Below are 13,565 nucleotides of genomic sequence, written 5' to 3' on the forward strand. Positions count from 1 at the left end.
AACTACAGTCCGCAGGCTTCGTAGTGGGAACTATGTCCTTTACACATGGTTTGAATGTGGAATTGACCATCAGTATACTTCATCAGCTTCTTGCAGACACAATAAGTCAGTTTTACACCTAAGTTGCAGGTGCAGCACATGCAAAAATGGCACACCCCCAAGTCCTCCTTGCTTTTTGGATTTCCGAAAACAAATGTCATTAACTCAACACAGAGGGATGTGTGAGAAACGGAAGGGTTAATGCTGTTGGCAGAAATGCAGGAAGGCTCTGGGGGGGGCAATAAAGACTGTGGCATGGAAGGGGTCAATAGCATCATGCCTGGGGCAGCTCAGTTCAGAAAGGGTTAAGGCAGGGGAGGGAGGGAGCTTGTTTGTGTCTTCCTGCCCTGGCAGCCCATATTTACCAGCCAGCCTGCTGCTGCTGCTGCTGCTGCAGCTGCTGAGCTCACTTTGCCTGTCTGTCTGGCCATCTTTTGCTGGAGATGGCAAAGCAGCGTTGACATGTCTTTGGCCAGGATAGCAAGGTGAGTGCCTCTTCGGGGATAACCCTACCTGCTTCTAGAGGCTCCCTGCCTCCAAAGCCAGCAAGGGTGGGTCATAGGAAGCATTCTTATAGCGAGTCAGACCATTTGCTCATCAGGATTTTCTGTGCTGCCAGGCAGCAGCTCTCCAGCATTTCAAACAGGGTACCGTCCTAGACTTACCTGGTGATGCCATGGGGATTGAACTTGGGACCTCCTGCATTCAAAGCAGATACTTTTTGGGAAGGGTGGTGATGTCTGATTAACTGCTCAGGTAGGTGTGTGTGTGTGCTTTATGAACTTGGATGAACTGAGGATCTTCCTGCTCTAGGCAATCTCCCAAAAGGAATCTTGTGCTGTATGAATTTGGATGACATGTAGATTTTTGAGCTCTAGGAACCCAGCGCCTCCCCCCCCCAAAAAAAATAGGAGTCTTGTGGTACTGTAAAGAAATACTAACAAATGCATTGTGGTAGCATAACTTTTGGTAGACAAAATGGGGAGGTTCGAATAATGGGTTTTTATGAGCACCAGGTGAATACCTTCTTGTTTTCTCAGATCTTTTAATTTAATTTACAGAGCAATCCTATGCAATCAGTTCCATAGGGCTTACGCCTAGGAAAGCGTGTGTGTATAGGCTTTTAGCCGCAACCTATTTGATTTTTGCTGATGGTTGCATTGTATGAGTCTTTTAGTTTGGTGTTGCTCTTGTAGATTCTGCTGTTCTTGGTGTATTTTTGCTCACTTTAAACATTTTTATATATTTTGAAAATCTGTAACTTGCCCTAGAAATTCTACTGAAAGGCAGGAGGCAGATCCCTGTGATCAATCAATAAAGACCAGTGCACAAACTTCAGGAAAACACTTTATATGCATGTGACAAAATGAGATTTAGTGTACAGAAGCACTGGACGCAATAAACTTGTGTGCCACCCTCTGGAAATGGGTAGAATATTGTAAGGTTCCTAGGTTGAATCCTCAGCATCTCCAGGCACAGCTGGGAGAAAATCCTGCCTGAAACACTGGAAAGCTGCTGCCAGTCAGTGCAGACATTGCTAAGCACTCAATATAAGGCACCTTTCTATTTTCCTAATGCCTTGGGACCCCATTTTCATTGTTGTCCTTACAGGCAGAACTGGACAGACCACCCATCTGCTTTGCTAGCAGGTATTTCCTGTGGTGAGCAACCCAGAATGCGACTCTCTTTCTTTTTTAGCCTCCTCTCGGGGGAACGGAGCTTGGAGTTCTTCTCTCTTCTCAGTCCGCTGCACGTAGGTATCCCATTTGGCCAGGGCTGCCCTGTAGTTAAAACCCGCCTCTGGCGGGTGTGTCGCAGGGAGGAGGGAGGCTGCTTGCCCCAGGCGCGCTTATTTATAGCTGTGGATTCAAGAGGCAAAAAGTTCAGCCGTAATTGGGGGGTCTGGTTCTGTAGCCTGGAGAGGATGACTTCTCTCCTGGCATCCTAGGGAGAAAGCTGGCTGACCTCTGCAAGGTTTAGAGGGAGGTGGATGTCCTCCTCTTGGGGTCAGCCTACGGAGTGCGTGGCAGCAAGGAATCGGGTTTTTTGCTTTGCCACAGAGTAAAAAAATGATGGGCGGCTGCAGCCAATCCTGGCTCTCTGAGGGCTCCTCTAGACGGTTGGGTGTGTGAAGACTGTGCGTTGATCAGCATGCACTGATCTACACACATAAAACAAATCCGCGCACAGGCGTCTTCCAAAACCCATCCCAACCCCATGCTTGTATTCTGCAGCATGTAATGGACACAATGATAAGGCTACAATTTCATGCATGCTTTAGCAATTGATTCCTCTTCTCAGGAAACTCTGGGGGTTGTAGCTGTTAAAAGGGAATAGCCTCCCCCCAAAAAACAACTCTCAACACCCTTACCAAACTATAGTTCCCAGCATCCTTTGCGGGGAAGCCATGATGGTTTAAAGTGGCATGATACTGCTGTAAATATATAGTGTAGAAGGGCCCAGTATTGAAAGCAGGACCAGGTCTTCCTATATAGCACTTTTATTAAGATCTGGGCTAGCTCAGTCTGTAGGGCATGAGGTGCTTAATCATGGGTTTGAGCCCCATGTTGGGCAAAAGATTCCTGCATTGCAGGGGTTGGGGGCTGGATGAGTCTTGTGGTCCTTTCCAACTCTACAGTAGATTCTATGCTTAAAGCATAAATTATCTTGGCAATCCTTCCCCAAACCCTATATGCCAATCTAGTATTATTATTCCCCTGGGGTTGAAGGGAAGCACATGATGAAAGATGGTAACCTAAGGCTATCCATACTGGAGTTTTTTGCAGTTTGGAAAGTGACAGGAAATGCTTTGGCAGTGTGAGATGAGTGGATTATTAACAAGGAGACATGAAAATATCCTACAGCCAGGAGGAATGATTGATAAATACGTTGTCTGGAGGGACCACTACTAAGCTGCCAGCTCATAATGGGAATGACTAGGAGTTGGGGCTCAATAGAAGCAGTCTCCCCAGCATCTGACACTCTACCTGGTGCAAGGCTGGCTCTGCAGGAGACCCAGTATAAGGAAAGGGGCCTCACTTGAGGGGCTGTACAAAGGGATCTGGGCCTTTTCCAGGATGTGCAATTTCTCTCTTTGTACTGATAACCAGATATACTTAGGGCCCCTTCTAGATGTCGCTTTTATTCAGCATTCATAATGCTATTGGGGCAGCCATATGCAATCCTGCTTTCGATATTCTTTGCTCCTGCCAGAGTTACACTGCTGCACTTCCAATCAGCACATCTTCTGCGGCTTAAATAATACACCCAATAAAACCTCGGTCTGGAGGGGCCCTTAGTGCTGCTTTTCCCCCAAAACCATGGGCAAATACAGGACAAAAGTAAAAAGTTGCACAAGGCAAAGAGGAAGGGAGAGGCAGTGGGTAGCAGACAGCTCAGGAAACAGCTGGTCTTTTCGCTACAAGGGATGGAGCAATGGGGACCCTCTGCAGCTTCCTCTCCTCTTGCAATAGGGCTGGGAAGCTACAGGAAAGCTGACATGGCTGATTGCGTAAGGATTAACATTGGACTCACATTTGGGGTGATTCAAGGAGCCAGACAGTTGCTCAAGCCACTTGCAGAAGCTGTGTTTGAAGACCTGTCTATCATGGCATCCCCGGAGGATAATAGCTTTCACTGGGTGGGTGTTAGGTGGCCCTGTTCATTCTCATATAAAACAATGAGAGGTTTTATGTATAATTTTTGCTAAATAAGATGAATTAGTAATGCACAATTTGGTGACAGAATAAATGTTCTCCGTATATGAAGCTTCTCCTTTGAAACCCTCCCCTTCCCCCAATATCTGCAGTTAAGGAATCTTGAATAGCATGGATGACGTAAAGCCCTGACCTAATTCCCTAGGAAGCTACATTTGAGAACTGCATCCAGAGGAAGTTCAGACCATTGGTCCATCGACCTCAGTATTGTTTGATGGTCTTCAAGGTAGATCGGTCTCTGGAGTAGGATTCTTGCTTTGGGTTCAAGAGGGCCCTGAGTTCGGTTCCTAGACAAGCCCATTCTCTACACTGACCTGTTTAACTGAGGTGGATGGACAGAGGCCTGTCTCAGTGTAAGACAGCTGCTTTACGTTCCTATTTAACTCAGACCTTTATTCAGAACGATGAGGACTAGAATCTCACTTTATGTTTAGGGGCGTAGCTCATTGGGAGAGTCCATGATTTGCCTGCAGGAGGTTTCAGGTTCCATCCTGGCATCACTGGGTGAGGCTGGGAATGTCCCCTGTCCCAAAACCCTGGAGAGCTGCTGCTGGCAGCACAGATAATACTCAGCTAGATGGACCAAAGGTCTCAGTAAAAAGCAGCTTCCTAGGTTCCAAAAGTGCCCTCCCCCAGTCCTGCTATTTACATCACACATTATTTGCAAAAACAAGTGGCCAAGTGTGGCTTTTTTTATTTGTTTCTGAGAACTCTTTAAGTCTATTTGGATTAACATAGCAAGGAAATACTCATTGCATTTCCCAGAGACAAATGGCTTTGGGCTACTTAGCATGTGCCAGATATTTGGTGTGAATCCCATTTACTCTTCTGCTCTGAGCACCCCCTGTGTATGATGATGTGGCTGTTGCAGAGAAGTAACCATCTGTGATTCCTACTGGGTGGGAGGAGTGAAAGAGGGGGAGGCATTTGCCACCTCTGAACTAAGTGCCAGGACCTGGTTAAGGCCTGCCGAGATCCCAGCTATATCAAATTATATTAATAGTCCGCAGAGCAACAAAAATGTGCACTATTCCAACAGGAAGGACCATGAGAATAAGACAAAAAAATATATTTGCATATACAGTATGCTGGTTCTTAGGTGAGGCTGCAGCTAAAAACAACTCAAGGGATAGCTCAGTTAGTAGAGCATAAGACTCTTAATCTCTGGGTCATGAATTCAAGCCCCATGTTGCGCAAAAGATTCCTGCCTTGCAAAGGGCTGAACTAGATGTCGCTTGTGGTTCCTTCCAACTCTACAGTTCTACGATTCTAAGGATAACAATCCAGCTGTGTACACATTGTACCTTTAAAGCATGTATTCTCCCACCTCAAAGAATTCTGGGCCCTGTAGTTTACCCCTCATAGAGATGCAATTCCCAGAATTCTTTGAAGCAATCAAATCAACCTTAGCCAGTGGTTGAAATGGGAACCAAAGGCCATTGCAGGGGAGAGGGGGAAAGGGGCCTGCTCTGAATTATGCCAGGCAGGTGCAGAGCCCAGGAGATTGCACCATTTCCTCCCTAGGGCTGGGAGGAGACCAGCAGAGCCTCCAACTCACCAAGAGGCCAAGGAGTGCTGTTGCTGCCACAATGGCATCAGAGATGCATTCCTAGGAGGCTGAATCTGCACTTTCAGATGGCAATGAATGTAATAACATTGGGGAACTGGACATGGACATTTCTGTGCAAATCCACCACTAATGCCCTATTCATGTGTTAATGACATGCCACACTGCTGCAGAATAAACCTGCACGCACGCACAGTCAGTCCCCATCAGTCTGGAAGGGCCCTAGACCCTAGGTTAGCAGTCATGAAATCTGACAAGCCAGTAAGCTTCCAATGCTGCCATGCTTAGCCAATGAATTAGTGGGTCTTACCAATGAGGTTCCACCAGTGACCTGCCATATTTCCTCCCTGCCTCTCCCCTGGACTCATCAGATTCCTCCAAGCTCTGCCCTGCTAGCCCTGAGATCAAAGGCAAGCCATCCTGTCCAAAGGCACCTCCCGAGTTTCTTGGCATTTCTTTCTGAAAAGGAAGCGGACATCAAGGTCCCGCGTCAGCCAAAACCCCTTTAGATTATTCCAAGCTGCAGAGAAGCGAAGGCGAATCCATGACACTGTGGTGGCTTTTTCCAACTTCCCGCTGTCTCCTCCTTCCTATAACTGACCGCCTGGAGGGGAGTGCAAAGATACCCTTTTCCCTGGCAGAGTTTGCTTTGTTCTGTGGACGGCTGAGACCGTAAAGATAAGATTGCTGGCTCCTTTATTTTTTCCTGCTTTGTTTCCTTTTGGAACCTCAGCACACAAAAAATCAGAGCCCTTTGACAACATGCCCAGTAGAGTTTCCTTTTCCTGGTCTGGTCATTCCCACTTCAAGTGCTGCTGTCTAGAGTGTTGTCTTGGCTCTTGGCTGCACCTTCCTTGGGGCAGGTGCACTGGCCTGGTTTTCACATACAGAGTCTTTTGATGCTAGAACACAAAACTGAAATTCTTCCCCTGCTCATGCTTCCACGACTGTGAGTCACCTCTCTAGAGGGTCACTGTTGTTGCATGCCACCCCAGCCTCTGAGCAGTGCAAGATTCCTTGGCTTCCAGATACTTACCCAGGGTTCGTTTTCCTTGGAATGAGGGACAGCATAGGAAACCCCTTGCTGATAGCAATTTCCCTTTAAATGGCATAAGGAATGGTAGCTCTCTGAGGGGAATAGGGGCCTCTCAATAACTGTCAGAACCCTTAACAAACTACAGTACCTGGGATGCTTTAAGAGAAGCTATAGCTGTTAAAGTAGTATCATAGTGCTTTAAACATACAGTCATTCCTCATGCTACGTTTGCTTCATGTTACGTCTTTTCAGGTTGCGTCCCGTGGCGACCCGGAAGTACCGGAAAGGGTTACTTCTGGGTTTCACCGCTCACGCATGCGCAGTAGCACCAAATCGTGGCACGCACCTGCGCAGATACGGTGCTTCAGGTTGCGGGCTTTTCATGTTGCGAATGGGCCTCTGGAACTGATCCCGTTTGCAACCAGAGGAACCACTGCACTGTGTGGACATAGCCTGAGTCAAAACATTGCAATTCACCGAATCAGTTACCGTATATGTCCACAGTGTATCAACACCAACAACTGCTCACCTCATTCAACAAAAATCATTCACTGCTAGGATTATTACTGTTAGTCACCAACTGTTCCATTCTTTCTAGTGTCATTTCCTCTGACAGATATTATTTCACTAATTGACCACATTCTCTGCTTCTAGGGCAACTGTTGACCTGTTGATACCCACCCACTCCTCTATTCACAGAAAAGGAATTTTCCTAATCTTCACAGCGTGAGTGAACTTTTAATGACAGGAAGTAAGAAGCAGGAAGCTGGTTACAAGCGCTGCCATAGGAGTTCAGCTGCGGATTCTGAAGAAGCCAGCCAAAACCTAGAGTGGTAAAACCACCAACTTAACCTATTGCCCAGTTCAGGGCAACCATCCCAACTTCCCAGAGATACCTTGACATCGCAAAGTCTCCTCACAACTCTCCTTCTGAAACTGAAGGTTGCTCATTATCCCCGTACTGTGGACATAAAATGAGGCCTCTGTCTCCCGGAGAAGGACTTTCCCCTCTTGGGCTGCTCAACCGAGGGCCCGACTACCTCCGTAAGCAGCTGGAGGGGAGTACCGGGGGGCGGACACCGAGTGCCGTGGAAAGGCTGGAGGCCGATAAAGCCAAATACGTCAAATCCCAACAAGTCATCAACAGTCGCCAAGAGCCAGTGCTGCTCTGCTACACCTTCCAGTCGCCTGCTTGTGGCAGAAGAGCCTTGACCCTCCACCAGCAAGGCGAGTTCTCTCAAGTAGGCCAAGATGGCCTTGGGCCCAAGAAGCTGCCTCCTTCTCCTCAGTCACCCATAGCACGGAGAGGGGGCGGCAGGCGCATGCTGAGGCCCGATTCGCTTGTCATCTACCGGCAGAAACGGGACTGTTCGGCTGTCAACAAGGAGAACACCAAAGGCTACAGCCTAGTGAGGAGGCTGTTTCAAGGCCCATTGAGAGATGGGCATGGTGCCTCCCCTTCCTCTAGAGGCATGTTGGGAGATGGACAGCTACAAGTCACACAGGAAGAAACCTCCATGGTCTGGGTGCCAGCAGAAAAGGAGGAAACAAGGACCATAAGTTCAGTAGGCATTCTAATGAGGACGTCTGTGGGACGTGCTTCTGAACGCAGCCTGGGACACCCGCCCAGCTCCCAGCTGGTTATGGACCAAACCTCTTCTTCCACAAGCCCAGAACCATCAGACTCCAAGAGAGAGCTGGCACCAAGTTATTCTCTCCCTCTCTCGGAGAAAGAGCGCTTTTTTAACTACTGCGGCTTGGACCAGAACCTGGTGGAGAAGCTAGGAGCTGAGCGGTTCAAGCCGGGGAGCTGGGAATTGGGGTCCTCCTGTGTGGTCCTGGGGAGCGTGGGGTCAGCCAGTTCTGAGCATGGCTGTCTCTCACTCAATGAAGAGCAGCTGTCTGTGGAAGAGCTGAGCGAGAAGCCCCTCACGTCAGTCTCTGTCATTGAGCGAAACGCCCGTGTCATTAAATGGCTGTACAGCTGCCAGCAGGCCCTGTCTGTGGCCAAGGAGTCCACTGTGTGAATGGAAACATGGTATCAAATGCAATTCTTATCACAGGAAAGGGAGGGCCAGTGGCTGGGCCTCACTGTTCCTGTAACCTTGCAAGTGCCAGTCATGTGCCTAAGTGAGGGCCCAGTTCTTGCCATCTTGATGATGGCAACATTCCCATCATGGGAAGCCAAGCAGGGAGTGTCTCTCACCATGGAATTATGGCAATTGGTGTCTGATGGGTGCTGCATTGCCTGTATGCATTGCCTGTATGCAAATATGCCTGTGAGGTAGAAAGGGATACACATGTCAGGACCAACGTGATTTTCAACAGAGGCCTAAATTATGAGGGCAAAATTTGGGGGTTTGGGACAAATAATTTTCCTCCTCTCTTTCCCCGCTATAAGTAGTGGTGACCAGCATATAAATTATATGTTCTACAGCAGCGATGGGGAACCTGTGGTTCCCCAGATATTGCTGGACTACATTTCCCATCATTCCTGACTCTTGGCTATGTGGACTGAGGTTGATAGGAGTTGGAGTTCAATGATACCTGGAGAGCCACAAGTTGCAGGAATGTGAGTAAATCTTCCCCTCCCGCAGTTATCAGCAGCGAGCATGGTGTAGGGGGTTAGAGTGTTGGACAGGGAAGGCTTGGGTTCAAATCCCCCATGAACCTGCCTGGGAGACCCTGAGCCAGTCATATGCATTTTGTCTAGCCTACCTCACAGGGTTGTTATGAAGTTACAACCAGAGCATCTCTTGGGATAACCCCAAAGTTCTGTGGAGGTGTGTGATGCAAACGTGATCAACAGGAGATCATTAGTGTTACAAAGCACTTCTCAGGCTTAGCCCTTCTATGTTTTCAAGCAACAAGCTGCCGGAGAACCACCACTGTGGCTAGTGGGGTGTATACAAGACCCAGTCCAGGCTGCGTGGTTTTCGTGCAGTCTGGGAGAAACATTTTGTGGTTGCCAGGCCCTTTACTGAGCCATTCCGTGAAATGTAAGCAGGGAGAACAGGAGCAATCTCTGAACTGGCACAATCTCTAGGGCAGGCCCCCAGTGCTGCACCCAATTCTCTTTCCTTCTGTGCCTTCCTTCCTCAGACATTCTCCAGATATTCAAAGCAAAACCCATGTTTGTATCTCTTTCCTTGTTTTCAGAACTAGCTTTGATAGCTCAGGATGATGGGATTAGCTTTATGAATGGGTATTAATAGAAGCGCTCAACCTTTTTCTCAGTGATCGGCCATGAACATAAGAAGTGTCCTGCTGGATCAGGCCTATGGCCCAAGTAGTCCAGCATCCTGTTCTCACAGTGGCCAACCAGGTGCCTTCGTGGAAGCCCACAAGCAGGGCCTGAGCACAACATCGCTCCCCCCAGTTGTGATTCCCAGCAACTCGTATTCAGAGGGGACTGCTTCCAACGGTGCAAAGCAGAACAAAGTCATCGTTGATCTGAAACTGATGGGTCCTCCTGAGGGCCAGCTAACATCTTATTTACAATTAAGAAATGTTACCTCTGTCCCTGAATTCTTAATAAAAGTGAAGCTTTTTGAAGAATCACTCCATGTCGAAGGTTTCTGGCAGAAATGTCATAACTTATAGAATCAAAGAATTGCAGGGTTTGAAGGAATCCCGAGGGTCATCTAGTCCTATCATCTCCTTCAACTGTGGGTTCCTCATCTCCAGCATCCCTCTATGAAGCTTGAGTGAAACAGTTAGGACAGCTGCTAGGTCATCTTTGGTCAAGGGACTGGGTTCAAAAAGGCAACATCCTGCACTGCAGTTGGGGACATCAGGCTACTATTAAGGGTTTTCAACCCTTTGGGGCCAGTGGGTGCATTTGGAATTTTGAGCCAATGTCATGGGTGCCCATCACAAAATGGCTGCTGTGAGGCGTGGCAGAACACAAAATGGCTACCCCATCTGAAAGCACAGAAAATGAGGCTAGACCACAAAATAATGGTGCAACTCCCATTAGCTGGCACTTCAGAGAGGGAAAGGTACCTATGCTGCCCACTGCCACATATGACCACAGAGAGAAGCTCTTTGTTCCTCTTCTCTTTTCATAATGGTTAGGAAGGTAGACAGTGAAATGTGGGGCTGCTTCAGGGGGCATTTTCATTGTAGGTGGGGCTGATCCAGTGCAAATAGGAACCGAGCAGGAAGAGCAAGGGGTCTCTTGTGCACTGTGGGGTTCTGAGTGGATAGTTACTGAAACCTTTTGTGGGCACCATAGGCAGTACTGGTGGGTACCTTGCCATCCATGAGTATCATGCTGGTATCTCTCCACAGCTAGTTTAACGGCAGGACATGCAACATGCAGGGTTTTATACACTCTGACACCCCTCAGCATCTGCCCCCCCCCCCGAGGTAGCTGCCTCATTTTGCCCAATGGTTGGGCTGGCCCTGGTCTTCATTTGAACAGTGTGTAAATGTGGATACCATTGTAAAAGTTCAGCACCCTGAGAGTTCCACAGCCTCTCTGATTATGGCCAAACTAGGGGATATATGAAACGTGTGATTACGTTTCATGTTATCTGCTGGTGGTGGTTGTTAAAAACCTTGTGAAGATGTTTTTTTAAAAACCGTTTTGAAAAATGCATTGAATTTGCTATAGCTCACAGTCGCCATCTAGTGTCACAATTGTATATTGAACTTTACAACACATTCAAAACGTTTTATTTTCAGCTGTATAGCTGAGTCCTAGGTGTTCCTCTTTTGCTTCCAGAGACTGTACAAATACTGCCACCTTGTGGCAGCCCTACGAATACAGGAAGATCATCTTATGTCAAGACTGTACCTGCCTTTTCTTGGGAGACTAGCAGTATTCTCTTCAAATCCACCTCCTGAGAATCTTGGATTTCATGTTAAAACAAACCCAAGTTTCTAGCCCTCATGATTGCAGAACATGTTTTAAAAGTGTGTGAAGAGTGCAAATCTCAGAAGCCCAAAGGACTGCTGAACTGGATTTCTAACAGCCTTCAGGGCCCTGCATAAGCTCCCCATAATTAGTAGAAGCAGACTAAATTATTCAGGGGAAAATTGGAAGAGATTGAATTCAAAAATTTGCCAGAAAATTATTTTCTGATAAATTTCAGCACATCCCTAAAAACACAAGCAGAACCTGATCCATTCCACCCTGAACCTTTTACTTCAATACCCTGTGATTGGTTTCCTCTTGCTTTCAGCTGCACCCCTAATCTTCAGCTACAACTGAAGTTGAATTCAACCTCTTCCATCTTTCTCCTGAATAGCTGGGGGACATTCAGTAGAATGGCGTCTGCAACTTTGTCATCCATGTATTTTGGATGCAACTGTGGATCCAGTCTTAAAGTGGTTTAACTGGCCAGTCTCCACTGGATATGGGAGGCCCCCTCTCTCATTGTCTGTTGATTCTCATATCCAGCGGAGACTGGCCACAGAGCAAATGGGGCAGCCAGCACCCAAGTACCCTGGTGGAACTCAGCAGGGAGGCGGATGGGGACAAAACCAAAATCAGTTGGCTCCCTGTCATTGATTCTGGCTCCCCCTACTGTTGGGCTCCCCACCTTCCACCCAATGGGCACCAGCCCACCACTGCTCATCCACCAAAAAGAACATAGAACAACACAGGAAGCTGTCTTATACAGAGCCAGGCTTCTTGGTCCATCTAGCTCAGTATTTACATTGACAGGTAGCAGCACTTCCAGGCAGGGGACAATTCCCGTTCCTAACAGCAGAGTTTTGTTCAACATCAAGTGAGCCAAAATTTCCCAGAAGAGAATATATATATATATATATATATATATATATATATACACACAGAGAGAGAGAGAGAGAGAATTTTAAGAGACCATTTTTGCTCATTCCTGTTTATTATTATTATTATTATTATTATTATTATTATTATACAGTTGTCAATGAAAATCCAAAGAAAGATACTGCAAATAAGAGGGTCACCATGAACGGTCAAGGTAGGCATGACCCCTTTCTGCTCAGCATGCGGGCCAGAACCCAGGGAAGGCTGCTGAACTGCCCCCACTCACAGTCGCCAGCTGGTTACAAGGCAGCAAAAGGGCACCCCAAACCCAAAGGCCCTTCCTTGCTGGATAATGGTGCCAGCACTGATGGAGATACCTTGTGAAAGGAGAGTTGGATAATGGAGCATCTTCAGTGATGGACTCAAGAATGCAAAGCCAATGCTCTCTCCAGGCTTATCCATTCTTACCTTTCCCCTCGCTTTTTCCAGTTGAAATCTCTGCATCCAAGCATATATGTAAGCATGAGCTTTCCCTGTGAAAAGCCACTCTTTAGTGCTCAATCAGAGCAAATGTCAATTTGGGTTTTCCATGGATTGGCGTTTGCTCCGACCAAGCTTTTAAGAGTGGCTTTTCTCAGAGAAAGCACCGGAGCAAAAAGAAGGGTGCTCAGACACAAAGCTTTAAAGCACAGACCATGCAAGGAAAGACTAGAGGAATGGTAAGTGTAGATAAACCCTGAGTCTTCCCTTGGTGACATTCTGTTCCCTTGGAACAGGGCTGGGGAGCCCATGGCCCTCCTGCTGTTGTTGGACTCCAACTCCCATCAGCCCCTGCTAACATGGTCAATGATCAAGAATGATGGGAGCTGCAGTCCAACAACATCAGTTAAAAGAGGAAACTTTGGTAACTGAAGAATATCTGCTCTTGGGGAAGTTCACATATGGAACTGCCTCATACTGAATCAGGCCATTAACCGGTCTAATCCATTACTGTCTACTCTGATTGGCAGTGGCTCCCAGGTTTCAGGCAAAGCTCTCCCCTGCATCACCTGGTTCTCTGAAATGGGTTGAACCTGGGTCCTTCTGTGTGTACAAAGTTGATGCTCTACCACTGATCTATTGGTCATTTCAAAGCCATGTCCCTAAGGCAGGAGTGGCTAACATGGTCCTCCAGATGTTGTTGGACCCCAACTCCCAGCAGCCCAGGTAACCAGCATGTCCAACGGTCAGGGATAATGGGAGTGTATTCCAACAACCTCTGGAAGGCCACAGGTTCCCCATCAGTGCTGCCAAAGGAAAACCTTACCAGGAGAGAAAATGTGGTATAGGGATGGACGGATGGATGAACCAACGAACCTAAGTTCCTTGATGTGGGTGGTAGTCCTAGGCTGTTGACAGGCTATGGATTAAGTGTCATAATCCCAGAGTCCAGCAGTAACGAGGACAATGAGTTGGAAGCTGCAGTGT

At 47.5% G+C, this 13,565-nt stretch overlaps 1 protein-coding gene across 6 annotated transcripts; it reads left to right on the forward strand.

Moving 5' to 3' along the window:
- Window positions 1–395: 395 nt before the first annotated feature.
- Window positions 396–9,916, forward strand: FAM110D (family with sequence similarity 110 member D). Of its 6 annotated transcripts, XM_083455842.1 has the most exons (4): window positions 431–524; window positions 659–795; window positions 1,651–1,792; window positions 7,013–9,916. In XM_083455842.1, the coding sequence occupies exon 4, from the start codon at window positions 7,333–7,335 to the stop codon at window positions 8,383–8,385; it is 1,053 nt and encodes a 350-aa protein (XP_083311968.1). In that variant the 5' UTR covers window positions 431–524; window positions 659–795; window positions 1,651–1,792; window positions 7,013–7,332; the 3' UTR covers window positions 8,386–9,916. The 6 variants fall into 6 exon arrangements, with proteins under 6 accessions (XP_083311965.1, XP_083311967.1, XP_083311970.1 ...); XM_083455841.1 differs by lacking the exon at window positions 659–795 and having other exon boundaries at window positions 428–524; XM_083455840.1 differs by lacking the exon at window positions 1,651–1,792.
- Window positions 9,917–13,565: the final 3,649 nt, after the last annotated feature.

The sequence above is a fragment of the Podarcis tiliguerta genome (genome assembly GCF_965153285.1).
Source record: "Podarcis tiliguerta genome assembly, chromosome: 8".
In the NCBI taxonomy this organism is placed as follows: domain Eukaryota; kingdom Metazoa; phylum Chordata; class Lepidosauria; order Squamata; family Lacertidae; genus Podarcis; species Podarcis tiliguerta.

What these genes read in the sequence shown, in the direction of transcription:
- FAM110D (XM_083455839.1), top strand. Translation starts at nt 7,333, where the DNA reads ATGAGGCCTCTGTCTCCCGGAGAAGGACTTTCCCCTCTTGGGCTGCTC.